At 54.3% G+C, this 26,260-nt stretch overlaps 10 protein-coding genes across 10 annotated transcripts; 3 read left to right on the top strand and 7 right to left on the bottom strand.

Annotated features, from left to right (window-relative positions):
• Positions 1–519: 519 nt before the first annotated feature.
• On the bottom strand, positions 520–2,042 carry LMH87_010508 (uncharacterized protein; the record flags this gene model as incomplete). The annotated part of the gene is made up of 4 exons (XM_056197677.1): positions 520–577; positions 639–863; positions 909–1,705; positions 1,755–2,042. 4 exons carry the CDS (start codon positions 2,040–2,042, stop codon positions 520–522), a joined length of 1,368 nt encoding a protein of 455 aa, XP_056054702.1.
• A 488-nt stretch (positions 2,043–2,530) lies between these two features.
• Positions 2,531–4,281, top strand: LMH87_010507 (uncharacterized protein; the record flags this gene model as incomplete). The annotated part of the gene is made up of 2 exons (XM_056197676.1): positions 2,531–3,365; positions 3,440–4,281. The coding sequence occupies 2 exons, from the start codon at positions 2,531–2,533 to the stop codon at positions 4,279–4,281; spliced, it is 1,677 nt and encodes a 558-aa protein (XP_056054701.1).
• A 634-nt stretch (positions 4,282–4,915) lies between these two features.
• LMH87_010506 (uncharacterized protein) lies at positions 4,916–5,827 on the bottom strand (the record flags this gene model as incomplete). Its single annotated transcript, XM_056197675.1, has 3 exons — positions 4,916–5,232; positions 5,312–5,579; positions 5,792–5,827. 3 exons carry the CDS (start codon positions 5,825–5,827, stop codon positions 4,916–4,918), a joined length of 621 nt encoding a protein of 206 aa, XP_056054700.1.
• Positions 5,828–6,932: 1,105 nt separating this feature from the next.
• Positions 6,933–8,485, bottom strand: LMH87_010505 (uncharacterized protein; the record flags this gene model as incomplete). The annotated part of the gene is made up of 2 exons (XM_056197674.1): positions 6,933–8,242; positions 8,311–8,485. 2 exons carry the CDS (start codon positions 8,483–8,485, stop codon positions 6,933–6,935), a joined length of 1,485 nt encoding a protein of 494 aa, XP_056054699.1.
• A 1,236-nt stretch (positions 8,486–9,721) lies between these two features.
• LMH87_010504 (uncharacterized protein) lies at positions 9,722–10,309 on the bottom strand (the record flags this gene model as incomplete). Its single annotated transcript, XM_056197673.1, has 3 exons — positions 9,722–9,749; positions 9,817–10,103; positions 10,307–10,309. 3 exons carry the CDS (start codon positions 10,307–10,309, stop codon positions 9,722–9,724), a joined length of 318 nt encoding a protein of 105 aa, XP_056054698.1.
• Positions 10,310–10,910: 601 nt separating this feature from the next.
• LMH87_010503 (uncharacterized protein) lies at positions 10,911–13,486 on the bottom strand (the record flags this gene model as incomplete). Its single annotated transcript, XM_056197672.1, has 3 exons — positions 10,911–11,602; positions 11,651–12,962; positions 13,076–13,486. 3 exons carry the CDS (start codon positions 13,484–13,486, stop codon positions 10,911–10,913), a joined length of 2,415 nt encoding a protein of 804 aa, XP_056054697.1.
• Positions 13,487–16,014: 2,528 nt separating this feature from the next.
• On the bottom strand, positions 16,015–16,484 carry LMH87_010502 (uncharacterized protein; the record flags this gene model as incomplete). Its single annotated transcript, XM_056197670.1, has 2 exons — positions 16,015–16,089; positions 16,341–16,484. 2 exons carry the CDS (start codon positions 16,482–16,484, stop codon positions 16,015–16,017), a joined length of 219 nt encoding a protein of 72 aa, XP_056054696.1.
• Positions 16,485–21,203: 4,719 nt separating this feature from the next.
• On the top strand, positions 21,204–21,753 carry LMH87_010501 (uncharacterized protein; the record flags this gene model as incomplete). The annotated part of the gene is made up of 2 exons (XM_056197669.1): positions 21,204–21,335; positions 21,412–21,753. The coding sequence occupies 2 exons, from the start codon at positions 21,204–21,206 to the stop codon at positions 21,751–21,753; spliced, it is 474 nt and encodes a 157-aa protein (XP_056054695.1).
• Positions 21,754–21,896: 143 nt separating this feature from the next.
• LMH87_010500 (uncharacterized protein) lies at positions 21,897–23,389 on the bottom strand (the record flags this gene model as incomplete). The annotated part of the gene is made up of 8 exons (XM_056197668.1): positions 21,897–21,978; positions 22,029–22,179; positions 22,245–22,569; positions 22,638–22,751; positions 22,808–22,888; positions 22,947–23,124; positions 23,180–23,233; positions 23,367–23,389. The coding sequence occupies 8 exons, from the start codon at positions 23,387–23,389 to the stop codon at positions 21,897–21,899; spliced, it is 1,008 nt and encodes a 335-aa protein (XP_056054694.1).
• Positions 23,390–23,518: 129 nt separating this feature from the next.
• On the top strand, positions 23,519–25,734 carry LMH87_010499 (uncharacterized protein; the record flags this gene model as incomplete). Its single annotated transcript, XM_056197667.1, has 6 exons — positions 23,519–23,601; positions 23,661–23,674; positions 23,793–23,948; positions 24,019–24,232; positions 24,301–25,511; positions 25,568–25,734. The coding sequence occupies 6 exons, from the start codon at positions 23,519–23,521 to the stop codon at positions 25,732–25,734; spliced, it is 1,845 nt and encodes a 614-aa protein (XP_056054693.1).
• Between the last annotated feature and the right edge of the window lie 526 nt (positions 25,735–26,260).

Genomic DNA, 26,260 nt, shown 5'->3' with positions numbered 1-26,260 from the left:
CGAAGTCGGACGTGGATGCATTCGTCGGCTTCTCAGCCGTGAGCTCGGAGGCTGCTTTGGAGCTTCCCGATTCAATGTCAGCTTCACCAAGGAGTGCAGAGAGCAAGAGGCCTTTGCCAGCGCTAGTTTTTCCGGTAATAATACTCAGTCTTCCTTTCGGGAAGCGCAAATTTACACCTTTCAGACTGAAACATGAACCTGCGGAGCCTGGAACTAAGCTTGCGTGTGGCCATGCTATGTTGGCATCTTCGAAAGAGGATAAATCGGCATTGGGAGCTCGAGTTTTCCTAGGCTGGTGCAGATAGAGCTCGATACGCCTGCTCGCTGCGAGAGACTCTTGTAGACTGGCTAGCATGGCAGGCAGATCTTGGATAACGGCATGAAGATTGCGAAACAAGCCAATAGAAGCAAAAGCAAGCGATGGTCGCAGGCGACCGACTTCAAGGGCATAGGAGGAAAGCGAGACGGATATCAGTAAAATTGGACCAAGGTTGGTCATCAGGGTCAGCATTGCCAGAATTATCCCGCAGTGCCAGATTTGTCCCAGTTCACGGGCTCTGGATCTGATGACGCGCTGCTGCCAAAGCTCTTCCATGGATGACAGACGAATTTGGCGGAGATTTCGAAGCAGCTCTGACACTTCAGTAGAAAATGCAGTGTGCAAACTTGAAAGGTCTGCCTTGGCAAGTCTATGCCGATGGGCAAGCATCTTTGAGATGGGAAATAATATGAGAGGAAATAAGCTGCCAATGGCGATGTGCTTGGGACCGATGAGATGTATGAGATAGGTCACGTCAAAAAGTAGTTTAAAGGCAGCCTTGAGACAGTGCTGGGTCGAGACGCACGCCTGGGATACCGACGCGCTAGAATTCATCAGCATTGGCCGGACGCTGGAGATACAAACCTACCAATCGTATGACATAAGACTTTCCAAAGAGAGCACATTCTCGCCTTTTCCAGTCTTTGGTTTAGTCCGCTGTGAGCTTTGCTTTTTAGTCATCTCTTCAAACAAGAGACCCTTAAGCAAAGCAGTCATCGGAATGGAAAGCTTTGCTTGGGTGACCCAGGTGATCCAGCCTGCAGACATGTTTTCAGACAATAGAGCCAAGCCCAGGCACAAAGCATATCCCATGGCATGCTGCTGCTGAGAATGAGGCTGCTCCAGGCAGCCAAGTAGTCGCTGAAGCAGATATTGGCCAGAGAACTGAGACATACTGTGTAGCAGTGTGAGAGTCCACTGCATAGAGAAAGAAGATCTCCATGCCCAGGCCAGTTGCGACAAAAGCATGTCACCAGAGGCGCATTGTATAAAATCTCGTCGCACAGTTCGGATTCTCTGTGCAAGAGGCGTAATTGGCACGTTGAGTAGTCTCAAACTGTCGAAACTATAAAAGCTGGGCTGGTAAAATGGATACCAAGAGAATGAAAGCAGAGAGATGACGGAGGCACCATTCTGTTGGTCGACTAGGCGGCCGTCCTCGTACACTGCGGGGCGTCGAGGCAAGGTCAAGCAAGCGATGGCAATTGATAATGCGCAAGCTCTCTCTGTCGAAGTGATGGCGATCAGGCGTTCCGTCATGACATCTTGTTGGGTAATGTAAAGCGCGAGCATTGCGGCTGACGCTGCTGCGTAGATACCTTGTTTGTAGCGCTCGCGTACACCACTCTCATTTGCAATCGTGAGCGCCTGAACGGAAACGAGAAGCTTGACAGATCAGCAACATGGCCGATTGGATCATCTTCAACCAACATACCCATAGGCCGATGCGTAAAGCGGCCGCGGCTGGCAACCTCCTTTGTTTCATGAGGACAGAAGAGCTGACATCTAAGAGTGATGTAGCGATTCCAGCTGCAGCGGCGACATTCATGAAGTACTTGGCTGAAGCAAGTCTGAGCACATTGTCTGCAGAGTCTTGCGTCGCTGTTCCGTCTTCATCTTGATACAGATGTTGCGACTGGCCAGATCTACTTCTAGCGCGCAAACACTGGCGTGCGAGGAGCGCAACGGCTGCCAGGCTCGCGCAGCCAATGGCGGTCTGCATGTTGTAGCATTGAATGGGATTACTGTTAGGAAGAGTAGGTTATTTGCGAGCTGCGTCACGCCGGGAGTGTTGCAATGTTATGGCATTTTGAGTGAGTGTAGGGGACAAGTTCGTAATGACGGGCAGCGAGGTGTAGGCGCTAAGACAATCGGAAGGATCAGCTACATTACTCTGAAATCCATGCGAAGTGGATGTTTCAACAGCAGGAGACCTTGGATGTACTGAATAAGAAATATTCCAGTTGCGAATAAGTTGAAACTGGAAATAACTTAGAAATCGCAGCATTGCAAGACAGAACATTGGCGAGAGCAGCGGGTTTCTAAGCATTAACACCGCGGTGGGGCGTGTGCAGTGAGCTACCAATATTTTGCGACGACAGACTTGGACTTGGCTTCACCATCTTCAATCTGCCACTCAGGTCAAGCCTGGCAAACGCCGACAGCCACGACCCCAATGCGCCATCAATAACGTATACACAGCCAGCCCGAATGCTTCATTCGACATGGCCGCGTCTCCCGAGCGCGGCCATATGCTGCTGTCCCAGGGGTGCACGGCTGTACTCGCGGCACAGCTCCGACCGCACCCTTCCGGACAGACCCAACTACGGCACCACACCGCGAGCCAAAACATGGACAAACGACCGTCGTGACAAGTTGAAGAGGGCTACACCGCGATCCAACGCCGCTGTGCAGCAACAGCACCAAGCGGAGCGCAACTGGCGCAAGAGGCTGGTGGAGGGAAGGCTGTCGCCGAAAGAGCAAAGGATGGTGGCGCTGATGGCGGATCTAGACCTGCTGAGAACTACAGATGCAGAAACTGCGGGCACCAACGAAACAGAGCCCGGGAGCACGGCAAACCAGGAAACAGAAACTGTCGCAAGTTCAGACCGCGAGGCTGACGGGAGCCAATGGTCACTGCTGAAAAGACGTCAACGAGGTGCCGAGACAGAGTCTGCTACGGAGAATGCCCGAGACCTGAACAGGAGTGATACGATAACGACGAGCACCGAAAAATGGCCGTTGCTGAATAGACGGGAACCAAGCTACGGATACATGGAGCCTGTGGACACACCTCTGGACGATTCGAGACAATCGGAAGCTATACCGTTGGACGACTCAAGGGAATTAGTTACAGCACCCCCGGAAGACTCTATGGATTTGGTGGCAGCGACCCGCGAAGCGCTTGCCAAGAAAGAAAACGTCACAGTCTCAAAGTCACATACCATGATCCGCATCGACGGCCTGAGCACCAACGTCCACGCGTCCGACTTTTACCGCATCGCCGAGACCGACCTGTCCAAATGGAACCAGTCCATCAAGAAAGGTAAAGCCGCCTCTCAAGCCGCCCTTCCTCTGCGCACACAGCAAACGACTAACATGTCCCCCCCCTTTCCACAGTGCAGCAAGTACGTGACGGCATGACGCTGGAGGCCACCGGCACCTACCACATTACCTTTTCCACCGCCATGGCCGCGACCGCCTACGCCGCGCGCTTCCAGCGGCTGCACGCGCTCGCCCAGATCAAGGCGCGCTCCCGGACCGGCCTCTGGCGGAGCGAAGTGCCCCCTACATTACTGCCGCCCGACCGCGAAGGCGGCGCAGCCACCGCGCAGGAGAGCCTCGAGGCGGAGCTCGCGCAGCTCAGCATCGCGCCCGGCGTGCAGGACGTTGTGCTCGAGCACCGCCGCGTGGCCGCCGGGCCCGAGGGCCACAAGATCCGCAGCCTCGTCGCGCGCGACGGCCTCGGCGAGCGTCCCGCCGTCGTGCTCCTCGACGTCGCCCCGCCGCCCGCCTCGCCCGAGCGCGTCCGCGACGCCGTCCGGCAGCACGGCCAGCGCGCGCGCGGCTCCTGGGGTCTCGCGCGCGCGCACCCCGTCGCCGGCAACCTGCACCAGCAGCTGCAGCGGCTCGCCGCCAGCCTTGCTGCTGCCCAGACCGCCCAACAAGACGCAGAGCATGACAACGACGACGACGGGGTCCAGGTCGAGGTCGACGAGGCGCAGCGCCAAGCGGCCGAGAAGCAGCGCAGGGCCACGCTGCGCAAGAGGGAAGGCCTGCGCCGCGTCGCGCAGCACATGGAGGGCGCCGCGCTGCGGCGCTTCGTGGTCGCGTTTCGCGACGTCGCCGAGGCGCAGCGCTTTCATCGCCTCTGGAACGGCCGGTGGCTGGGCGGATACGACACGCCGCCGCCGCCGGGGGCGCCGCGGCACTTTGTACGCACGCAGGTGGTTGAGTATTAATGAACAGTATGGTAATGGTGTGTATATATTGCTGTATTATATGTAACATTAGATAAAAGCAAGAAGCAGAGATACCATGTTGAAAACTCTTTTCGTTACTTGGTAAAGACTCAAATCCCGTCTTGAGTCATTTCATGCAAATTCCTTCCATTGATTCGCAAAATGAATCGCCAGCCCGGCGCATCACGGCTTATATTTCCTCACGTTTCGACTACGGAGCGGATGGCAGAATCAGTACCAACAGAGCAAGGCTTCTTTGCTCACTCTAGTTCAGTTAATAGTAAACGAGCCGACGTCAAAATAATCATGGTACCACTCAGTCAAGAAAAATGTAATAAATAGTAAACTAACAGAAAAGGCTCTCTCGGGTGTGTTTGCGTGCCATGTTTCCCCAGGCACACGAACCGGGGCGCAACGACGCGGGTAGTAAGTAGTGGTTTGTTGTCGAGTGTCGCAGTGGTGGTTGTAGTGTCCACGTGCGAGTGTGCTTCATTCCTCATTTCTTTCTCGTCCTTCTATCCTTGCCAAAAAAAATTAATCCATCTTTCGCTCGTTCCCAATCTTCTCCCCTCCCTCGCATATCCTGTCATCTCTCCGACTTCTCGTCTTCCATCTTGCTTCTCCCTTCACACGCTCAGCAGCACTTGCTACCCATGCCGCCCTCCGTCTTGTCGCCGACATTGACGCCTCCAGAAGAGCCAGTATCGTTCTTTGAGTTGTCAATGAGTCGCTTCTTGATGTCGGCGGCCAGGCTGTAAAAGGCCTTGTCAATGTTGATGTTGCTCTTTGCCGAGACCTCGAGGAAGGGGATGCCGAGCTCGTCGGCGAGGGCCTGGCCTTGCTCCTGGGAAATGACACGCTTGTCCTCCCAATCGCACTTGTTGCCAATGAGAATCTTGTTGACACCCTCGGTGGCGTGTTGCTCTACGTTTTGGAACCAGGTGCGGATGTCTAGTATGGTTAGCGAAATGCAAAGCAAAGGTGTCGCTGCCGTTCAATTGTAGCTCTTGTCAAATCTGGACAGACGTACTGTTAAAGGAGCGCTCATCGGTGACGTCGTAGACGAGCAAGATGCCCATAGCACCGCGGTAGTAGGCAGTGGTGATGGTGCGGAAGCGTTCTTGGCCGGCCGTGTCCCAAATCTGTAGCTTGACGCGCTTGCCATCGAGCTCGATTGTTCTGATCTTGAAGTCGATGCCGATCGTGGTGATGAAGGAGGGTGTGAAGGAGTCTTCGCTAAAGCGCAGCAAGCAGCAGGACTTGCCGACGCCCGAGTCGCCTATCAGCAGGAGCTTGATCTGTAGAGAGTGCAGCGACGAGCGCGCATTTTGTTAGCCCCGTCATTCCTTCTTGGTTTGCGAGTATGATGTAGGCGTGATGGTAGTGAGCAAAAAAGAGACGCGCGCAACCAAACATTAGGGCCGAGGGGACGACTAATGTAGTGGTGATGCAAGCTCAAGCCGCGACAGCAAAACCCACGGGGCAATCAAAGTATTCAGACATATCGTACAAGGAAGTCATAGTTGCGATTGTTTGGCATCGTCATTTGTTCTGGTCCGACAGGCTGCGAGATCGGTGGGGTGGTGGTTTGCGGCTGCGGCGGACAGACAGCGCGGCGTTTATTGTGCGAGGGGCGGGTTCCGGATATTGCTTGTCTCAGCAGCAGGCGACGGTGGCTAAAAGTCGGCGGGCCGCGTGTTCTCTTCGGATATCACAGGGGAAGTGGTGGTCTGCTGTCGGGGGAGCAGGGGCGGGAACAGTGGCAGCGCTTGGTGTTGATGATGTGTACCTTTCAGACAGAGCGGCGAACGGGTATCGTGGCGATGACGGAGGGGGTTTCTGGGCTGGTCTGGTCTGGCGGCGGCAGAGTTTCGACAGGAAAGGGTCAAGGGGAGGAAGAAGCGGATCCGTGGGCGTGGCCGCGTGGGGAAGGCTGTCCTGGGAGGCGGTCGTTGATTACGGTGGAGGCGACCAGACGGTGGCGGGACAGGAAACGAGGAGCAGGCAGCCGCTTTGCATTAGGGAATAGATAGAAAGAAGGTGAGAAGATGGCAATTGAAGAAACGGAGACAGCATTTTTTGACTCGGATGAAATTCAGGAATGCCTGCCAGTGAGCTGGTTGGTGCCTGTGCTACATGTGTCAACCCAGCCACTGCAGGTGCTGTCTGACGATGCTCCAGCGGTTTGCGCCCTGGACGGGGGTACATGTTGTTTGGTCTCAGCACCCGCAGACACACAAGTACCTCGCCTCCAAAGGTGAGGCCATCCACCACGCGCCGTTTTAGCTCTGGCGGAGTACCCTCTACCCGGCCAAGCCATTCGCTCCACACGTCCACCTTGGGTATCAGGTACACCGCTTGGCAATTCCAGCACTTATTCGCTACCGCCACCGCTGCTCACCGTTCAGACTTGGTTCATGACGGCACATCCAGGCTGCCGCTTAGCCTCGACGGCCACATGATGCTATCCAGAAGCTGGAAATGACCAGACGCCTGAAGAGCAAGCATTGCGACGTAGGAGCAGAAGGCTGTACGGTTATTGGTGGGGTTTGGTGGATGGTCGACGACATGCATGTGAGAGATATGAACGAGACTACTTTCATCCATATTTATCCATCATTTAGCTACATAATTCTCACGAGTAGGTACAATCACTCCCAGCATGACCCATACCCGGCAACGCATCCACAAGCACAGTGACGGGCCTTGCGGCCACACTCGCCATTCTTGGAGCAGCAGTCCCCAAACGCGCTTCCAGAGCACGTCTGCCCAAATTCGGGACCACACTTGCCGTGTGTCGACGTCTGCCGCGGCAGGCCGCTGCTCATGTCTCCCGTCTCCGTCGTCTTGGTTGCCTGTGTACTCTTGGAGCTCTCTGCCGCCGTCTTGCTCGGAGTCTCCATCACCGTCTTTATCTTTCCAGGGCTGTCTGCTGTCTTGCTGCTGCTGCTGCTGCTGCTGCTGCGCACCTCTGTCCTCACCGTCGTCGGCTCGTGCCCACCGCTAACCTTGCTGCTGGTGCTGGTGCTGGTGCCGGTGCTGGTGCTGGTCTCCTCTGGGGATTTCTCATTCCATGGCGCCGGAATCTCGCCCGGCGTCGCCACAAACTTCTCCTTGCCCTCGAACGCGGCCGGCCCGTCAAATTCCTCGCGCTCGCACGCGTCGTTCATGGCCGTGCAGTAGTCGCTCCACGTGTAGCAGTTGGCCGAGCCGCTGGCCGGCGCCGAGTCCCAGCAGCGCTTGCTCTGCGCGTAGCAGTCCTTGACGGCCGCCCAGCAGCCGTCCTGGTCCGTGTACCGGGGAACCTCCTGCGCGCACCAGTTTGCGTTTTTGAGGAGGCAGCTCTGCGGCACCGTGCCCTTGGCCAGGCTCACCTGCTTCAGCGACGCCTTTGACGCGGCGGCAGCATTGGCAGTGGGCGCGTAGACGTCCGGCCCGGGCATCGGGTACGCGGGCAGCACGTCCTTGTAGATGTCAAAGCCCAGCCCCGGCGTGTCCGCATCCACGTAGCCCGGGATCGAGACCATGTTGTCCTTGGGGACGGTGGCGCCCACCGGGCCGTCCTGGATGAAGATCTGCGCGCAGCCGAGATAGAACTGCGGATCGCCTTTATGTGCAAAGTGCAGCGCGAGGATCTCGGGCCGCACGAGGTAGTACCCCGGCGCCAGGCCCGTGGGCAGGTCGACGGACAGCAGGCCGTCGTGCGCGATGAGGCGGTCGGTGCACCACTCCTGCGTCTTGCTGTCGTAGCCGTCATCCCAGATCTTGAGCCAGCCGTCGCCGGCGGCCGCGTCGGCAAACATGTCGTCGACGCGCTTCACGTACACGGCGCAGGGGCCCTTGTGGCCCGGGTCCAGCGCGCCGGGCTGCTGGTAGTCGGGCCAGAGGCGGAACTCGAACGTGAGCTTGGCGCCAGAGGACGCCGGGCAGACAAATGGGACGGGATCGCGGCCGTCGTAGCCTAGGCGGGGCAGGATGTTAGTGATTTGCTGGGATGAGAGGGGGGCGGTGGTATGTGTGTGTGCTTACCGCAGGCCATGTCGTCGCCGGTGATGGGGTATATGGGCCTCGTGCCAGTCGCGCCGTCCTTGGGCATCCGGACACAGGTCCCGTCGCCCTGGTTCTTGCCGTCGATGAAGAACGTGGTGAACATGGTGTGGGCGGTGGCGGCGGATGCCAGCGCGAGTATGCTGAGAAGCTTCATGTTGAATGGTGGACCTTTTTTTTCGAAGTGAGAAAAAGAAGCGAAATGAAGAGAAAAAGAGTGAAGCAATAGTAACGAAAAGCTAGACGTCTTGAAATCTCTCAAAAGGAAAAGGGGCGTGTGTGTGTGTGTGTGTGTGTGTGTGCGTGTGTGTGTGTGTGTGCGTGAAGAGGTGTGAAACGAATGGGATGTGAAAGAAAGTATCGAGACTTGTGCAGACAAAGTTATCTGTAGTGTAAAAGGAATGGCTTTTGCAGCACCTCAGCAAGCAACAACAAAAGAGAGAGAGAGAGAGAGAGAGAGAATCAGAAAAGACAAACGAACCGGCGAGTCTGCAGAGCAGAGAAACGTCCAGCTTGCAAACAGCGGCAGACAGCCGGCTCATATCCTCACCAGACAGCCAAACGCCGCCATTTTCTCGCGTCGCACAGCATTAACATGAGAAACGCCGATTTCTCACATCAAGCCCAACAGCGAACCAGACGAGCCCATTCACGCTCCTCGGATGATATGAAACGCTATTCCGTGCCTGGTCGAGGTAGCACGGCGGCAAGCCACCTCGCCCCTCCTCCTTTGCGGGCGTTTCTTCATCTCTACATTGTTCGGACGGATGAACAATATATTCATGTACCACTCATCCGTTTCGGTTCGTGGCGGAGGGCTGAAACGCATATTACTCCTCGAGGCTAATGAATCCTCCTCGGAAGTGGGCGTTGTCGGGTAGCCATGCAGCCTCTCTCAACTCGCTACATCTTCCTCATGCAGACGATCAAGATCCTTTAATAAGAGCGGAGATTTTTTTCTTGTATTATACTGCAGCGGCCAATACGCTGCAGTTTCTATCCTAGGCTTTGCTTCCCGCCTCTTTTTGCTTCAGCCTGTTCGCCTCATGCACATTGCACAGGTTCTGCAACGTCGTCTGGGCCATCTCCTTTCTCAGCGTTGTGATTGAATACAATTCTCTTTTTTCTTAACTCGTACAAGCACCTTCTTCCCGCAAGGATCTGCTCACTCTCTTTTACTCCACCACTACCACCAAGGTTTTTTTCTTTGATATTATACAACAATATGGTACACCCATTTTATATCCGTTTTTTATTTTGTGACTGTGTAGCCGTGAGGTTCCTCAGCGTCAAAGACGCAATTTCGAAAAAAAAAGGGGGGCGTCGTCGCCGACGTCGAGTCCCTATTTCCATCCAGTCGTCGTCATTTTTGCAACATTGTTCTTTGCGCTTTTTACTGCTCGTTAATCTTGGCGAGGATCCTACATTCATCTTGTTAGCATCTCTCCTTCTCCAATAAATCTTACTTCAGTAGAGGGAAAAACGCACTCGCTGTCGCGGAAGAGCTGGTACTCCTCCTCACCGGCCTTGACCGGGGAGCCGCCAAACTGCGGAATCAGGACGCGGTCGCCCACCGTCACGCCCATAGGCAGACGCGTGCCCGACTTGTTCAGGGCGCCGGGGCCGACGGCAATGACCTTGGCCTCGTTGAGCTTCTCGACCGACGACTCGGGCAGGAAGATGCCGCTGGCCGTCTTGGCCTCGGCCTTGACGCGCTGCACCAGCACGCGGTCGAGGAGGGGCGCGAGGGCGCGGATGGAGCGGATGGAGGTGGCCTTTTCGGTTGTCATCTGTTAGCTTCTTCTTCTTCTTCTTCTTCTTCTTCTTTCTCAGTCCATTTCCGTTGCTCATGTCGGCGCCAAAATGGAGTTTGCTCGATATTTGCCAGATGGGCGGCGCATTAGGGGCCAGGATTCGGCATGCGCAGATCCCAGCGAACAATGCCCTTTTCCGCAGCGGAGCAAGAATGTGAGCGTACCATTGTGGTTGATTGTGTAGAAGTGCACGGGTGCAATCAATTGATGTCGAGTCGTCGAGGTGGAAATGTAGACTGAGCTTGATAGACAGGTAAAAAAAGGGTCAAGTTTCTTTCTTGGGAACTTCGGGCCTAGTCAGTCACTCGCAGCTGGGTGGAGCTCTGTTCTAACAGCTTCCAGAAATTTTGCGCCGCCCGGCAACGCCATTTTTCCCGTTCCGACACCAACCGGCTCGGCTAGTCAGCCACTGTACTGCAACAATTCACGTACACCAGACACAAGACTGAAAATGATGCTCATTAATTGTATCATTCTAATCCATAGAATATATCCAATATTTATAATAACCAATACCAAGGAAACCAGCAACCGTGCCCTGAGGTCTCTTCCTGTAACGAATAAATATGTAGTTGCCTCTCCAGCGAATCCGCCTGTCTTGTATATACCTGTTCCTCCTCTAATAACAACGTCAATTATAAATCAAGCAGAGAAGTCTTTTCCATGCATTTTTTCTCGCTTCTCAATCTCTGCACTCTAGGTCGTCTCGATGTCTGCCGGAGACTGGCGACCCTGGGGAGAGTGGCCGCGCGCCCACCCGAGCGCCGTCTAGGAGCCGGGGTTGTTGGGCGGCTCAAGCACGTGCGTGTGGTCGTCGGCCGCGAGCACCTCACCATTTTCTAGCTGCTGGCAAATAACAGTGTCGCCGACCCAAAAGTCCTCCAAGATTTCCTCCATCTTGGCGCGCTTCTTGGGGTCGAGTTCAAGCATGCGGTAGATGATGTGGCGGCTGTATCGGGGCAAAAGACGCAGAATGCGCCAAGGTCCTCTGATAATCTCCTTCTTCTCGCCATCATGGGGCTTTGTCTCGTGTTTCGTCTCCTGCTTGTGCTCCTGCTTTTCTTCGTGGTTTTCTGGCCTCTCATTGTGCTTGTCCTCGTGCTTGAGTTCGGCCGATTTCGAGTCTCCGGTCGTCGCACTCGAGTTGGTAGAGCCATCCTGCTTCTTCTCATGCTGGCTTTTGTGGCGCTGCTCGGCCTCACGAGTAGACAGAGCAGAGAGGTTGGCGGATGAGGTAGACGGCGAGGCAACAATAAGCTTCTTGGGATCGTGGCCAGGGGTCGGCTCAGAGGCGAAAAGCTTGAAAGAATTGTCCGTCATGCGCGGCAGTTTCCATGGGAATCGACGCAGGCTCATGCAGCAATAAATGATCGCCAGCGACCAAATGTCCACCGCAGCCGCGTCGTACTCCTTCTGGTCGTATACTTCGGGGGCGAGATATGGGTCGGATCCAACAATGCCTGCACTTCGTTAGTGATTATCACGGGACATGAATTTAGTCAACTTACCCTTGGCTAAAACAGTTTCCGTCTCAAATGGATATTTGAATACGTGGGCACTGCCAAAATCGATAATCTTCATGATACCCTTTTCACTGACGACAACATTGTCGAGCTTCAGATCGCGATGGGCCAAACCCAAGCTGTGCAAGTATGTCACGCCGTTGAGAATCTGCAAGAAGCAGCAACTGACTTCCTCGCGTGACATTCTGCCAGTCATGACAATAGCAAACAGGTCGTACGGTCCGTACTCCATGACTTCGAACCAGCGACCCTTTTCTTGGAGAATATCAAGCGTCTCGATAATGTTGCCGTGGTGGAGGGTAGAACCAACGCAAAACTCGGCCGTCACCTTTTTCGCGTATTCCTTTTCGGACTCGTAGGTGTGACGGGCGCGGAACTCCTTGACAGCAAAGACGGTACCATCCTCCTTGCGGCGCATGAGACGGACAGAGCCGCCAGCGCCAGCTCCAAGCACCTTGCCCAGTTTTCCGTATTTCGAGGATAGCCCATGATCATCGGCGAAGGGAACAAGCTGGGAGCTGCGGGAGCTGCTGGGAGGTGTCTGAGCCTTGGGCTTGGCTGGCGCAGGCGACGATTCGCGCTTCTTGTGATGTCCCGATTTACGGAAGAAGCGTTTCAAATCGGACATGGAGCTGTGGGAGTGGTGATGGCCATGTCCATGAGTCGAGCCTCCATCGCTAGAGTCATCCTTGGTGGCAGCAAAAGCGCCGGAGCCAGCCAAGCTAGATCGAGAGCCACCGGGAGAGCCGTGCTTCTTCTTCTTAGAAAAGACAAATCGCGGGTCAATGGAGGTGCGGCTGGGGTGAGACTGCAGAGGGGGACGGCGGTTCTTGGCGTAGGGGTCGTTGAGATCACCAATTGGGGTCGCGGGCTTGGAGTAAAAGTGCGAGGCAGAGGTGCGAGAAGGACTGGACTCGCGAGACACGGGAACGGAGCCGCCACCAGTGCTGAACATGCCCTTGCGGTGGCTGCGGGGATCGCCAAGGCGCTCCTCGACAGAGGAGGAGCGGCGCAGAGATACATGATCGGAGACAGGGCGGTGGACCAATGGCTTGCGCTCTTGCGAGAGAACCTCTTGAGACGAGGACGGCAGCGGCGTGATTATATTTGAGTCACTGCCGGTTGCACCGACGGGACGCTTATCTCTGGCTCGTCGCTCGCCCGCCGAGCCCGAGGGCGTGAGAGGCGGCGAAGCCAGGGCTGAGATGCGGGGGCTGCCATGGGGAGAATGGTAGCCAGAGGAGCTGGGGGTATGAAGGCGCGTTGAGTCGGGAGAATCTTCATCTCGAGAGGGCACCTGGAAAAGGTGGCATTAGCGCTATCGCGGGGTTTGGCGGGGTGTTTGCGTCGCAGCTGCTCGAACTCGCGGGGAGCTCCGCACAGGCGGAAAAAAAAATGGCATCTACTTACACGAGAAGGCGGAAGCGAAAATGCTTCGAATTGATACGTGTTCATGCGACGCTCCTGCAGCAGCGGGCCGTGAAGCGACTTGGTAAAGGCCCTGAGCTGCTCGGGGGTGACCTCTTGCGACTCGGAGGCGGGGGCGTCGGGAGCAGCAGCCGGAGACTCGTTCGCGCCTGGCGCTTCTGCGGTCGGCGAGAACTCCTGGACGGCCGATGAGAATCGCACGGCGGGCGTCGAGGTTCCGGTCGCATGGGCAGATTTATCGGCGGCATCTTGGGCGGCGGCGGGAGGCTGCTGCGGCTGTGCGTCGTCGGCGGCGCCGGTGGAGGGGTTCTGTGCACTGCTGCTGCTGTCTGCTGCAGCGGCTTGTGCAGCTTCCGATTTGGCGTCAGTCATGATGAAGGGCGTAAATAGCATTATAGAGTTTCCATCGACGGCAGGAAAAGGACGAATTAACAATAATTGGGCGGGGAGCCTGAGAGCAATGGCGCTCCCAGAGATGGAAACGATGTGAAATCGGGCACGAGACTTCGTGTGAGAGGATGTAGAGGGAGGGAACGGTTGCAGCAAAAAAAGTTTGAAGTACGGGCAAGCTAAACTGGAGGGCTGAGAGAGGCGAGGCTAGCGGAGGCAATGGCCGCAGCTCGTGGGCAGGCAGTTGGCGGTACCGTTTACCACCAGTAGCCGTAGCCTGAACCAGCAAATGTGCTTGGCGGGGCACTCATTCAACAAGTTAAATCTTTCAATTTTTTCTCTTTCCGCCTGCTGCCATTTTTTTTCTTGCTCTACCAGAAAGGCGGCTTGTTGCCTGTGCCGGCTTGCCCGTGCCTGAGTCGGGGAACGGGGGACGGATGCGTCGAACAGGGGTTCGCTTCTATAATTATGCTAAATTGGTGGACAAGGAAAAAAAGACAGCTTACAGGCATCTAGATGCTGGCCCTTGGCCTCCTGTTTTGAGGCCATGCGCGGGGGTGTGCTAAAAATACAGACTGAAAAGACTGTGGTTGTCAAGATGTGATGTGTGAATGATGAGGAGAAAGTGACCGAGATGCAACGACGACGGCAATTACCAGCACAAGAGAGGGCGGGGCGCAGCAAGAGGAAGAGGCCGGCCGGAAAGTAATCATCGATTGCGGCGTGCCATGGCGCTGGCCGGAAGCCGACCCAGGCGTAGGAGGGGCAGAGGGGTACTTTGGACTGCTTGCTGCCTGTGATTGTCTTCTCCCACTTTGTCTCTACCATTTGACATATACTCGTAGAATGCGGTTTTCGCAAGCGGGTCACGGAACCGGGCTACTGGGAGGTAATGGGACAGCAAGCCAATGGCCGGCCAGGATGGCTGCAATCTCGGGCGAACGAATGTTCGAGCAGGAGAATCGCTGTATAAAAAAGCAGAGGCAAACACCAAGAATGTGATGGCCAAGCTGGCCAAATCGACAGTGCCCTAGTTGGATACGCCGCAAAAATCCTCACAGCCCGGCAACTGGCAACCAACCAACGTATTCTCTCGATGCAAACGAAGAAAAGGCAAGTTACGGGCAACAGCATAGTCTGTCTGGTGGGGCCGCAAGCGTTCTCGTCGTAGCACAGTAAGGGCTGCATGCGTCGGCAACAGCCAGGCCAGGCTAATAACGCGGCGTTCGCCTTGTCAAAACGAGAAAAAGGGCACAACAAAAAGAAGAATATTTGGCCACAGGGGCAAATGACGGAATCCTTGACGCGGGCTCATCGGAACGCAGTCGGACGTGCCTGGCCATGGCCAAATTCAATCAGTGGGGCCACTTTACGTACACGACAGCGCCAGCTATTTTGCTTGTGATTGCGCCCACGCTTCGCTTTGTTTTGCTATCTAGGGGTCTCGGACCCTTGGAGCGGGCAAAACTTGAGACGGAAAGACGGGCAGACATGAAAGTTCTCTCTTTATCATCAGAATCGACATCTACGTTACGTGCATGCCGCTTATCTTGGGGCTGTTTCCGGCTGGCACTAGCACGTGGTTCCTTCCACGTACTGGCCGACTCACCTATTGCCCAATACAGCGCCGCCGGCTACCGGGGGGGGGGGTTCCGATCTACGGCGACGCCGTTTTTGGCAAAGAAAACGCCTGCTGTCGCCACGCCGCAGCATAGGGCTTATTAACCAACGTCGTGTCTGCCGCGGCATCTTCTTTTGGTGTGCGCTACGTTGTGGCAATACGCGGAAAAAATATCCCGAATCAATTAAACAGATGTTTGAATCATGTTTGTTGCGCCCGCTGCTCAATTGAGCGCTTCGTGTGAATGGCGTCTCAGCTGCACAGCATGCCGCCATCGTCTCACAACTCAGTGACAGCTCACCGCCGCAAGTGACTCTGCGCAACACGAGTCAGCTGTTCGCAGCCAGCAAGCACCGTGTCGCTGCCCACCGCTCTGCGTCCAGGACGGCGGCAACAGCCATTTTACTGGCAGGTTACATGTATTCGCTTATTTTGTTTGCATGTGCACGATTCACACTCACCGATACGCCATTGCACAAGTCACAGTGTTCATCGCAGTCACTGACACAGCAGCCACCGGGCCTCGCTGCGACATACAACTGTCCAGTGTACACTATATTGCATTTGGAAACATCACAGTGTCAATAGTTTAAAAAGTGTAGAATATCGAATAATAGCCCTTACGCCATGTGGCACCAGTTGGTGTCTAGCTCCCATAGAATACAAAGGGCTGCAGTGCCTCACCAAATGCAAGTCGCACGCGTGTCCCGCATCAAAATCATGTAGCCCAAGAAAGAAAAAATGCTCAAGTAAATGAGACCAAATATGCAACTCCCTCCATCGCTAGCAATATCGTGTAATCGTCGTCAGATGAGAGGAGGGCAGCAGCAGGCCAAGCCCGCAAGAGGCTTGCGCCCGGTATTCGCCGTCGAGAATAAAACGTATCGGTTGGATGATGCGGTAGACGCCGTTAGACGCCACGAATGACCTGGGTTCGTTCCGACTCGAGCTGGGCAGCGTTGCGCTCGTGAGACTGCTTCTTGCACTGTAATTGACTAGTTAGAATTTTTATTCCACCAATTCTATCGTCATTGCCTCGGGTTCTCGTCACTGCGAATGACAGACGGTGACGTAGCCCAGGTGGCTGATTGCGGCACCGCCGGGGTAGGCCAAGTGGGCGGTCGGTCAGGCTAGCGCCCTGGGGGTCCAGTGTCTCCAGCGTGCAACAGAGACGAGACAGCAGGTTTCTAGGAGACCAGAGGAGGCGAGGATAGAGAGGAGATGAGTTCAACTTACGTCTTCGAGGCCGCTGCACTTGTGGTCTTCTAATAGGCGGTGCTTGCCGCAGAAATGGCCGTTGCAGAAGCCGCAGTCTCCGACGATGCGCTGGGCGGCTTCTCGGCACTCCTTGGCGTTGCAGTGAATCTTCTTGGGAGCCATGATTGCGGGTTTATGTGTATTGAGTAGATGCAGTCGAGAAGACAGTGACTGTTGTGCAAAAAGACCCTTTTGTGGTCGGTGAGGTTGCTTGTTCGATCGGTGTGGTGGTTGACGATGGCCGGGAGTGGTTCCGTGATCGGTCAGCAAGACAAGGTAGCGAGGCTGGTCGTGTGCGTCAAACGAAAGGACGGCGTTTGGTCTGCGGCAGTATGTTGTTGCTAAATACAAACACAGAGTATCCGGTGTAATGGGTTGCGGAACAAGATGGGCAAGTTGTAGGAGGAGGAAGAAAAAGCAGTAATGTAAAGGAGAAGAAGTGGTGTCGCCGTTTGGGAAATGGGGAAGGGAACAAGTAGAGCGAGAGGCGAGGACGAGACGGTGGCGGATGACTGGGCACACAGAGACAGAGGTACCTACAGGGAGTGCCTTGCCTGGTTCGGGCGCAGGGTGTCCCGAGTGCTGCAGAAGGTGACAGAAGCCCCGGGCATTTGCCAGGTGCCAGTGTGCCCAGCCAGACTGCTACCTGCAAATCTGCTTGGCGGTAGCGCCGATGGCGACGCCCTTGCGCGAGTCCACCCGTCCTAGTCATTCATTGCACGCCCCAGGCAGGCCAGGCCGGCTTTGTATTAACAATTACGGGCCCCTGTGGTTTACAAAGCAAAGACGCACTCATGGAGACACTATTGTTGACCGACAGGCACGAGGCTGGCACCAAGCACTGCTGGCACAGCTGGACTTGTTGGGCACGGCTCCTCGCTGCAACGGGGGCCCGTTGGACTGAGTCGAAACCCGCCGCCACACGCCCCCAGGCTCTCAGCCAACGCACTGTGCAGGTAAATGCGTTGAGCAGCTCCTTTCTGACCAGTACCTAGCCACATTGCTTGGACCCTGCTTTTTCTTTTTGGCGACAGCCCGCACTGTGTGCCACTCGGCCGCAGCAGCAGCAGCACTCGTCACTGGCAACTGGCAGAAAGTCGTTGTCCGTTGGGCCACTGGGCCAGGTATGCGTGCATGACATGGCTTGGGGCGGTATACGAGCACAGCGCAACGGTGTGGGTGGCTTGCACTGAGAATTACACTTTCGCGGATCGTCGAAAGCACCGTGTGCGTGCCCAGCGACCTCGGAAAGTCGACAGTGACATGCTCGCTCGAAGCGCCTGGAATCCGGACCCTCGTTTGCCGTAGGTACTTGGCCTGTGGCCTCTACGGTACATACCCACTACTTTTAGATGGGTGGACGCCGGACGGTGACGGATGCAAGGATGGACGGACGGGCAGTTCGAGCAGGCCAAACCATGGTGGAGCTCTGCCTCATCTGCTTTGTGCGCCTGATCAACTATCGGACTTGCCAGTGGCCAGTGAGCAAGCCAGCAGCATTTGCATCAACTAATTCCACATCTCCCAATTCGACTCGCCCGCAGACTACGACGCTGGGCCCGGCCGCAACCCAACCACCAACCTGGTGCACACCTTCATCCAGCCTGCCTGCAGCATCATGCTGCAAGACGCCCGCCCCATGCACGATAGCTTTTCGATTCCGCTAGCTTGCAGGCAGAGCGGCACGCCGAGGGAACAATGGAAATGGGTGTGTGCACGGCAGCAATCCCGTCTTTTCCGGCGACGCCCTTTTTCCTTCTCCTGTTGTCGTCCAACGGTGCGTGAAGCGTTGGGCCAACAAACGAGCGATGAGCCATCATGACGCCCTGATAGGTCTGCTGGCTGACACCACACCCGCAAAGAAAAAAGACCTTTTCTTGGACACACACGCAAGTCTTGGCTTCGAACTCGATATCGATATCCGGTAGTCTCCCCCAAGTCCCACCATCGAAAGATAACCTCCCGGCCTGCATATCTGCCGGTTTGACAGGCAAACAGGCTGGAGGCACGGCGCATCTTATGCACCCGAGGGAAAGTAGAAGGCAAAGTCGCATGTCCCAATTACGATATTAAATCTCGTCGCCGGCCTAGTTTTTTTAACGTGCCGCAAATTTTCTTGTCGCAAACCGGCACATGTCGACGGCGGCCCTCTGTCTTGTCGATCCCCGGGCCAAAAAGCAACCTCCCCACCACACCCACCACACCTCTCTACCAACGTTACTCTAGGCGCCAGCGGCCACGACATCCAACATGGACTTTCGACGCCGCATCACCTGAGCCTGAGCCCATGTCAAGGCGCGATTTCGCGATATCCCGGTTCGTTCCCGCACTTGCTACCCGCCTCCCACGCACGCACAAATGTGATGCGTGCTTCTGCACTCTGTGCTGGCGACGCCTCCTTTGTAACTGTCAAATGTGACTGTTCGTCCAATCTCCCCGTGCATCTGCACTGCTTGGGCTAGCAAATTCTGGTGGCGATCGGCAACTCTCTACTCTTGCCGCATCATGGGTCCGCCTCCCAGTATGATGCCACCACCACCACCACCATGACCACTTGAGCCGTAATGTCGCTACATCTTTGTCCTCCCCCAACTAGGCACCATGACGTGCTCCCGCTGCCAAAAAAAAGCACGACCGGACGGATATCGACCACGCAAGAGGGTTTCCACTCGCCCACTGTACGGCTCGCACTTATATCCGACTTTCCCCATCCAGAGCACATTTGTGCTCGCTTACTGTGTAGGCTGATGCCACCCGGCTCGCTGCAGCTCCATATTACACAAAGAAACGGTCAAGAGCGCCCGGATTGTCTCGGCGGTCATTTGTTCCCCCGTATGGTTTTCCCAATGGAGACTGTCTTGCTTTGTTCCGTCACAGGCCGAGTCAGCTCTAGCGGCGCCGTGTCGCCACGCCACGGCGCTAACAGGTGACATCGGCACAACGCCATGAGCTGCATCAAAGCACAATACCACAATGCGGCCCGATACAAACGAAAGGTCATGCATGTATGTTGAGCAATCGAGATTGAAAGTTCCCAAGTCTCTTGCCCGCAGATAGGGTATTGTTCCTCGTAATTGCATTCTCCGTCTTGCTTGATTAACCCCGCAATGAGATCTATGGAAGCCACCACCCCTCGGAGCCGTGTACTTCCAGACTGCTATCGACTTTGAAGGACCCTTTTTGTCAGCCATGAGTGCACAGATCGTCCGGCAAACGCAAAAAAGGGTCTAGAAAAACCGAGTGCAAAGTGTCCTATTGATAACCAGTTTCTGTATGCAGTACCATTTTAGTATCAGAAGACCTCTCTAATACTGTGCTGCCGCCGCTCTGTGAAGCAGGACTTGGTGATGACAATAACCAAGAGATCGTTGACAACCCTTCCATTCGTGTTTGGCGAACACAGCTACCTTGACATCGCTGTGCAAGTTTTTCAGGATTCATTGTTTTGTCGAGTTTCCCCGTGGCAAACCTTCTGTACGACGGGACTAGCAGGCGCGCCTTGCTTCGGCTCAAGATCATAGCTGCAGGAATTTTGGTTGGTTCACGCAGTCCTCTGCGCCGTCCATCCACCGACGTTGCAGCGCCTGGAACTTCCAACGCTCTGCTCACAGGTTGCGACATGTCCCTCTGCTTGTGTACACTGTCCTGTGCAGCCCGGCTTCGCCCAGTAGCTAATCTGCACACGACCTCCTGGGCAGACGCCCTCGGCCGCGGCATCCACGACGCCACGTGGCAGTCGGTATTCACACAGACGCCGTCGAAGGCGGCGCGGCCCACCGCCACGTCGTTGTGCTTCTTGGCCTAGTAACTCCGGTCGTAGCGGCTCTGCAGGCGGAATGCCAGCGTGCGCGCTGGTCCAAAGCGCCTCGCAGCGGATGCCGACGCTGGCGTCGGCGTGTGACGGATGACGGATACGCACGCGTAAGTCCTGCCCCAGAGCCCGAAGCAGCTCCCGACCAGCTTGAGGTTTGAACAAGCACAGTCGCTCTGGCTAATGGCGTGCTGGCACTGCGATAGCGGCGCACGTGTCGTCCTTGTTGACAAGGTAATACTTGTCGCAATCTGGTGGCATGGGCATCCCTATGACTGAAAATGCCCTGGGCTATGTCAGGAGATGAGCTGGAGGAGCATCAAAAACACAGGACCACACTTGTTGCTTACCATTTGTTGGCTTTGTAGGTGTAGCTGTGGTCGTAATCGTAGGCTCGGAGGCGAGTTTCACGCAGCATGGTCGTCCCAGCAGCATGCCGTCGCAGTTTGCGCCAACAGTCGGGCTGTATTTATTTAATACTGACAAGCACCGCAAAAGCAACCATGCATTTTGTATTTGTCTCTTTGCACTTCAGCCCACTGTTGCTCATTGCAGCTGTACGTATACCGGGACCATGAGCGAGCCATGAATAAGCCGGCGGCACCCGAAGCAGTATCACGCTCTAGGCCGTGATTGAGATTAGGGCCCATATTCCGGAATAACATGATAAGGATTGCTCCCATATCGTATGGCAAACAAGACCTCAAAGAGTCGCTGAAATTGTTACCAAGAGACGCTGCTGGCGGTAGGCGGCACCAATATCCCAAATGCCCCGCTGTGTATTTATCGGAATAGCAGTAATCCCCTGCCTTGCATTATAGAAACAGATTACATCAAGCTGGACATTAGCGACCTAAGCCCAGATGTGCGACTCACTCACGACGAACTCGAGCTCTTGTACACGCCGTTGCCACTAAACTTGCCGACCGTCAACAAAACGCTTCTTATCTACATGGCCGCATACAACGGCGAAATCGATCGGTACTCTAGGCTGGTATGACGACGCTAGGCTGGTACGACTGCTCCTGTACATGCCGCACGCTGGATACTTGTGCGTCCTGCGCGGCATCCTCCACCATCCCATGTTTGCGCGGTTCTGGGCCCTGCAGCTGGAGCAAGACACGCAGCTTACTAGGAGAGCCACGGAGGACCAGCGTAGAGAGGTACAGAAAGCCGTTTCAGCGCACAGAATCGTGCCGAACGACGGCTCTGAGTTCGAAAAGGCTGGGGCCCGGGCAGGCCGCGGCCGCTGCTGCTCTGGTGGCCGCAAAGGCCGAGCAGCAGCACTCTGGCGGACCTGTACACGGCGGCACCGTCGATGCGCGTGACTGCCGTCGTGGCGTCCCTCATGCGCAACTACAAGAGCGAGTTCAGAGCGCTGAAGCATCCGCCGACGGAGACCATATACCTGGCAGCGCGCGCGAGCAGCAGCTCCGCGTATTTGAAGCGGGTGCTGGAACAGGCCGAGGAAGCCGGCGTCGATGTTTCTTCGACCTATTTGAAGACCTGGAACGCTCTCAAGACGGCCCGTTCAACGGAATGCGACCGGACGGTGTTGCTGTCAGCGGCGAGGGGTACTGAGGCTGAAGTATACCCAACATTGGAATCTGTATTTTATAATAACTAAGTAACTTTATATTCAATAACACAATAACAGAAACGGCTTTTATGTATACATTTAATTAATGTTCAAGCTATCTAATACAAAGAGCGTAAACATAAAGTTATCCTAGTGATAGCCACATTGTTATAAATCCTATTATAGTATGCTGCAAGAACACGATTATTTGCGTAGTTCGCGAGATCCTTATAGCTGTTAGATGACAAGTTAAGGTTCTGCTTTCGGTTTGGCATACTGAAAGTGAAACTTATTCCGAAGAGTGCCAACCTTGTCCATGGAGATTTCCACGATGTCACCATGGTTGAGAAATGCCGCAGGCTGAAGAAAGACACCGACTCCTGCTGCAGTACCTGTCATAATGGCCGTTCCTGCGGGGATAGTTGTACCTAAAAGGGAAATCAGTTACGGCTTTTTATCCAAATGGCCAAAACTGTGAGATCTCAAAGCGTACCTTGGCTCATGTGGCTGAGAATTTTTGCTGGCGAGAAAATCATGTCGTTCTTCAAGTCTGCTGTTTGACGAATCTGTCCATTTACCTTGGTAACGACCTGGGCCGAAGGCAAGGCTGCAAAAGCTTCCGGGCTGATCAGTGTTGGACCAATAGGCGCAAACTTGTCGAATGCCTTGGCGTAGAAGAACTGGCCACCCGAGTTACTCTGACGCTGGAATTTTCGGCAAGATATGTCATTTCCGACGGTGTAACCTAGGATGTAATCCTTGGCCTCATTCTCTGTAATATCCTTGCACTCTTTCGAAGTGACAACCACCAGTTCTCCCTGTGGTCCATGGATACCATTAGCATGTACGGGTAAAAATTGTTGCCCTTTCCTCGCTATCAACACACCTCGTAATCCAACAAGCTTTGAGCACAAAAATCATTGACTTGTATGTCTTCGTTAGGTTGAGCAAGCGCTGCTGTCGGTTTTGTCCAAAGCGGAGGATACGACGGGATTGTGAGCTTTCCCAGCGCCATTGTTAGCACAGTTTCCAATCAGTTCTGAGAAAATCTCGTACTCTAGCTTCCTTTGCATGGCTGTAGTAGTTGAGTCCTACACAATATATAGGGATATCGTCGCGAGGAAGTGGTGCGAGAAGCTGCAAAGTGGGATTAGATTTGAGCTTAGTGGACACGCTCGGAGCTGCTGCCACCCACCCGTTGAATGACCGCTGTCTTTGAGTCTCGTTTGTCTAACAAGTCGCCAATTGTACTATACGCAGCAATAGATTCTCCTATACGAGGCGGCCCATCCGCGCCAGGGCCCAAATCGGCGAAAAAAATGCCTTCCTCTTCGGCAGCTTCGAATCGAATCAAATGGTGGAACGCGGTCATTCTGGTCTTTTTTAGTAAAATGTATGTTTGCATAGATCTTCGTCGGAGGGCTTTACATATCTCTGAGAATCACCTGGCGTTTTAAGTGCTGGTAAAGATAATTAGTCAGCCTGCCATTCGCACGGTCGTAAGAGTCTCGGCCAGAGTCGATGCGAAGTATTGCCCGGGGGTAATTGTGGTAAATCGGAGGATCGACTAGTGTCGGAAGAACCTCCACGCAGCATGCTACAGTGGTGGTGGAACCGTCGGATGGACTGGGGGGGCATGTTGCCGTGGGTTCTCCGGACAAACTTTTCAGGGTTCTACTCAAATCTGCTTCCAACCTATATACGTGTACCCACGCTTGTCTATGCTCCACGGATTGTTTATTCAACGTTCCGCTCTTCGCCCGTAATATGGATCTCTCCGCACAGCTCATAAGTGATCGCGGTATACGGTATGCTGAGAAGAGCTCCCGGGTTTGCGACAATTGCATTCGGTGCGTCTTTGTTTCGATCTAGTCATCGCACATCGCACGTATGAACTGACTAGCTCCAGGCAGAAAGTGAAGTGTGCGTAACCAGCCCGGCAAATACAAAACTCAGAATCGGCGCGATTTCATTATCATTCTGACCACGGCTATCATCTGGGCTGACTTTCGATGCTAATTTATTCTCCTCCGAGCGGTAGGCACATTGGAGATTCCGAGTTGCTCCCGTTGCTCCGATCGTGGAATTGTCTGCGTCTATTCATTGAAACGCCGGAAACCAGGACCTCGTCGTGGCACTAAGAAACAAGTCGCAACTCCAAGGAATGCGCTCGTTGCGGATAAGCCCGTGACCTCTGGTGATGCTTACCCATCCATTGCTTCTAATATTAAAGAGTGCGACAGTCAACTAACGCGTGAATAAACCAGTTGCTGAACGGGACGGCGAACAAGTTGACGAGTGTCTTGCTACCAGCTCAGTCGCGAACTATCCTGCAATCTCGCCAACTGGCATTGCAATACGCACGGCGATTTCCCCATCCCATCTGAGACCTAGTTTGCTTGCTGAAGCGCCGCAAAACATACAAAAACAGACGTCGAATGCTGGGCCTCCATATATAGCCCCTCAAGAGCAGACATTCTTGTACGCAACATTAACGCCATTCTTTACTTGAGAAGAGCTACTTGCTAATGATCTACAACCGGAGATAGGCTAGACAAGTACATGGAAACGCTTCACCATGCACTCCCGATCTTCTCTCAGCCAATGACGCTCGCGCTGCCTTTGTGCAGTCAAGATCTTTTGCTAACTATATGCATTCTGATGGCGAAGCTGACGAAGTTTCGTCTTGCCTCAGTTGGTGATACGGAGCTTGACGCTCATATTCAACTCCTTCTAAGCTCAACTAGCATTTATGAGGAATGTCTCGGGCTCCTTTCTTTGGATCAGATGCGCAAAGTTTGTCTCATATCGTTTTATGAGTTTCATCAGTTTCCTGGTCATCAAGCATGGGAAAAAGTAGGAAAGCTTGTTAGAGCAGCCTATTGGATGGGCCTTGATCGACTTGATGACCCTGATCGCCCAGCAGTCAGCCAACAGAAAACTGGTCACAATTGGGATGGGTTCGCGTTGCGAGATGAAGACCAAAATGACTGGCGCATGCTGTGGTGGTGCATATACCGCCTCGACTCGTACGCAAACTTCGCCGCAGGTACGCCGTACATGATCCATGAGGATCTCGCAGCAACTGAGCTTCTGCGAAATCCACAGCATGCAAGGTGTCTCTACCTGCACTCGGAGTTGGACAAGCTGCGGCAATTAGTCTCTCCTGTTGCTGAAGTTTCAGACTCTACCAAGCTTTTCAATTTGCATCTTGTCACTATTGCTACCATGCGGAGTGTGAAACGCGGGTTTCAACAACGGTTTGGATCTCGACGTCAGACTGATAATGTCAACATTGAGAAGTCGGCAAGTATCGAACGGCAGCTCAATGCACTTCGGCTTACACTTCCAGCCAATTATCTGAATCCCATGCGAAATGCGCTTGCGGGTGAGAGCAAGCTTGATCACCACTCTAGGCTTGTCACCATACTTCATCTTCACATGGCAAGGCTTATAATAGCTATTTTTCATTGCGGAAGCCGTGACATTGGAGACGAATGGCCTCTCAAGTGGCAGCAAGTCTTGGAATCTGCCCAAGATGTTGCTCTGATAGCAGAGCAATGGGACAACACATTTTGCCTTTGTGTTGATCCCGCAATTTCCTACATCTTCTTTACAGCCGTGGTATTTGTACACTTCCACAAAAAGTCGTCACTGCCAAGAAATGTATCTCAAAATGAACTTGACCATCTTGAGACTGTTTTGCTTCTGCAGCTTGAACAATTCGCCAATATCTGGATGTTACCTAGGTTACTGATCCGTGAGTGCTAAATCCGTACCTTCGAAGCCCCGCAAGTTCCCCCTAACTGGATGCAGTCTCATTTCACAGTATCAAAGAATCTGTGCATGGAGCACTGGGACATCAGCATATACAGTTACTTGCTGCTCAATTTGCCGCTCCATCGCATCCTCGATGGTTGGGGTTTCTTTCTTCGATGCAGGCTCAACTGGGACATCCCAACGATCCGCCAGTCACCAATTAGCGCTGATTATGATTGATACTAGTTGTTGCTTCCACTGTATCTTAGGCGACCGCGCTAGAGCTCGCGAATCGCTTTAATCAGTGGTCAAAACAGATGTCACGCGAGGAAACCGCAACATCAACTTACGCGTACGCTGTCTGTAGCTAGATGAATCCAGAAGCATTATCAACCTGCTACTAGTATTGTGATGCCAAAAAGCGCCTGGTTACATGTTGTTGAGCTTGTGCTGCGCCGTATGAACAATTGGCAACTTGTAGGAAGATAACAATAACACAGGTGTAATTGCCGAAGTGTTGGCGTGGTTGGTACGTGGATGGCATTTTAGAAGAGGTCCTCCAGACCTCTCTTTCAAGTTTCGAAGAGATTTATTTGTTATTATTAAACAATCTGCATACAAGGAGAACTAGTCAACGAGATAGAAAGGGAGGTCCTAAATGGACCTGTCACGAAACTTGACCTGCACGCTGACCGCACCGCCACGACTATTGAGCGAGGACTGCCCCCCGCGCGACCTGACTGCCCTCAT

This window comes from Akanthomyces muscarius, chromosome 5 (assembly GCF_028009165.1).
Source record: "Akanthomyces muscarius strain Ve6 chromosome 5, whole genome shotgun sequence".
Classification (NCBI taxonomy): Eukaryota; Fungi; Ascomycota; class Sordariomycetes; order Hypocreales; family Cordycipitaceae; genus Akanthomyces; species Akanthomyces muscarius.
Note: the sequence above shows the minus strand (reverse complement) of the source record. Positions and strands in the feature narration are given on the sequence as shown.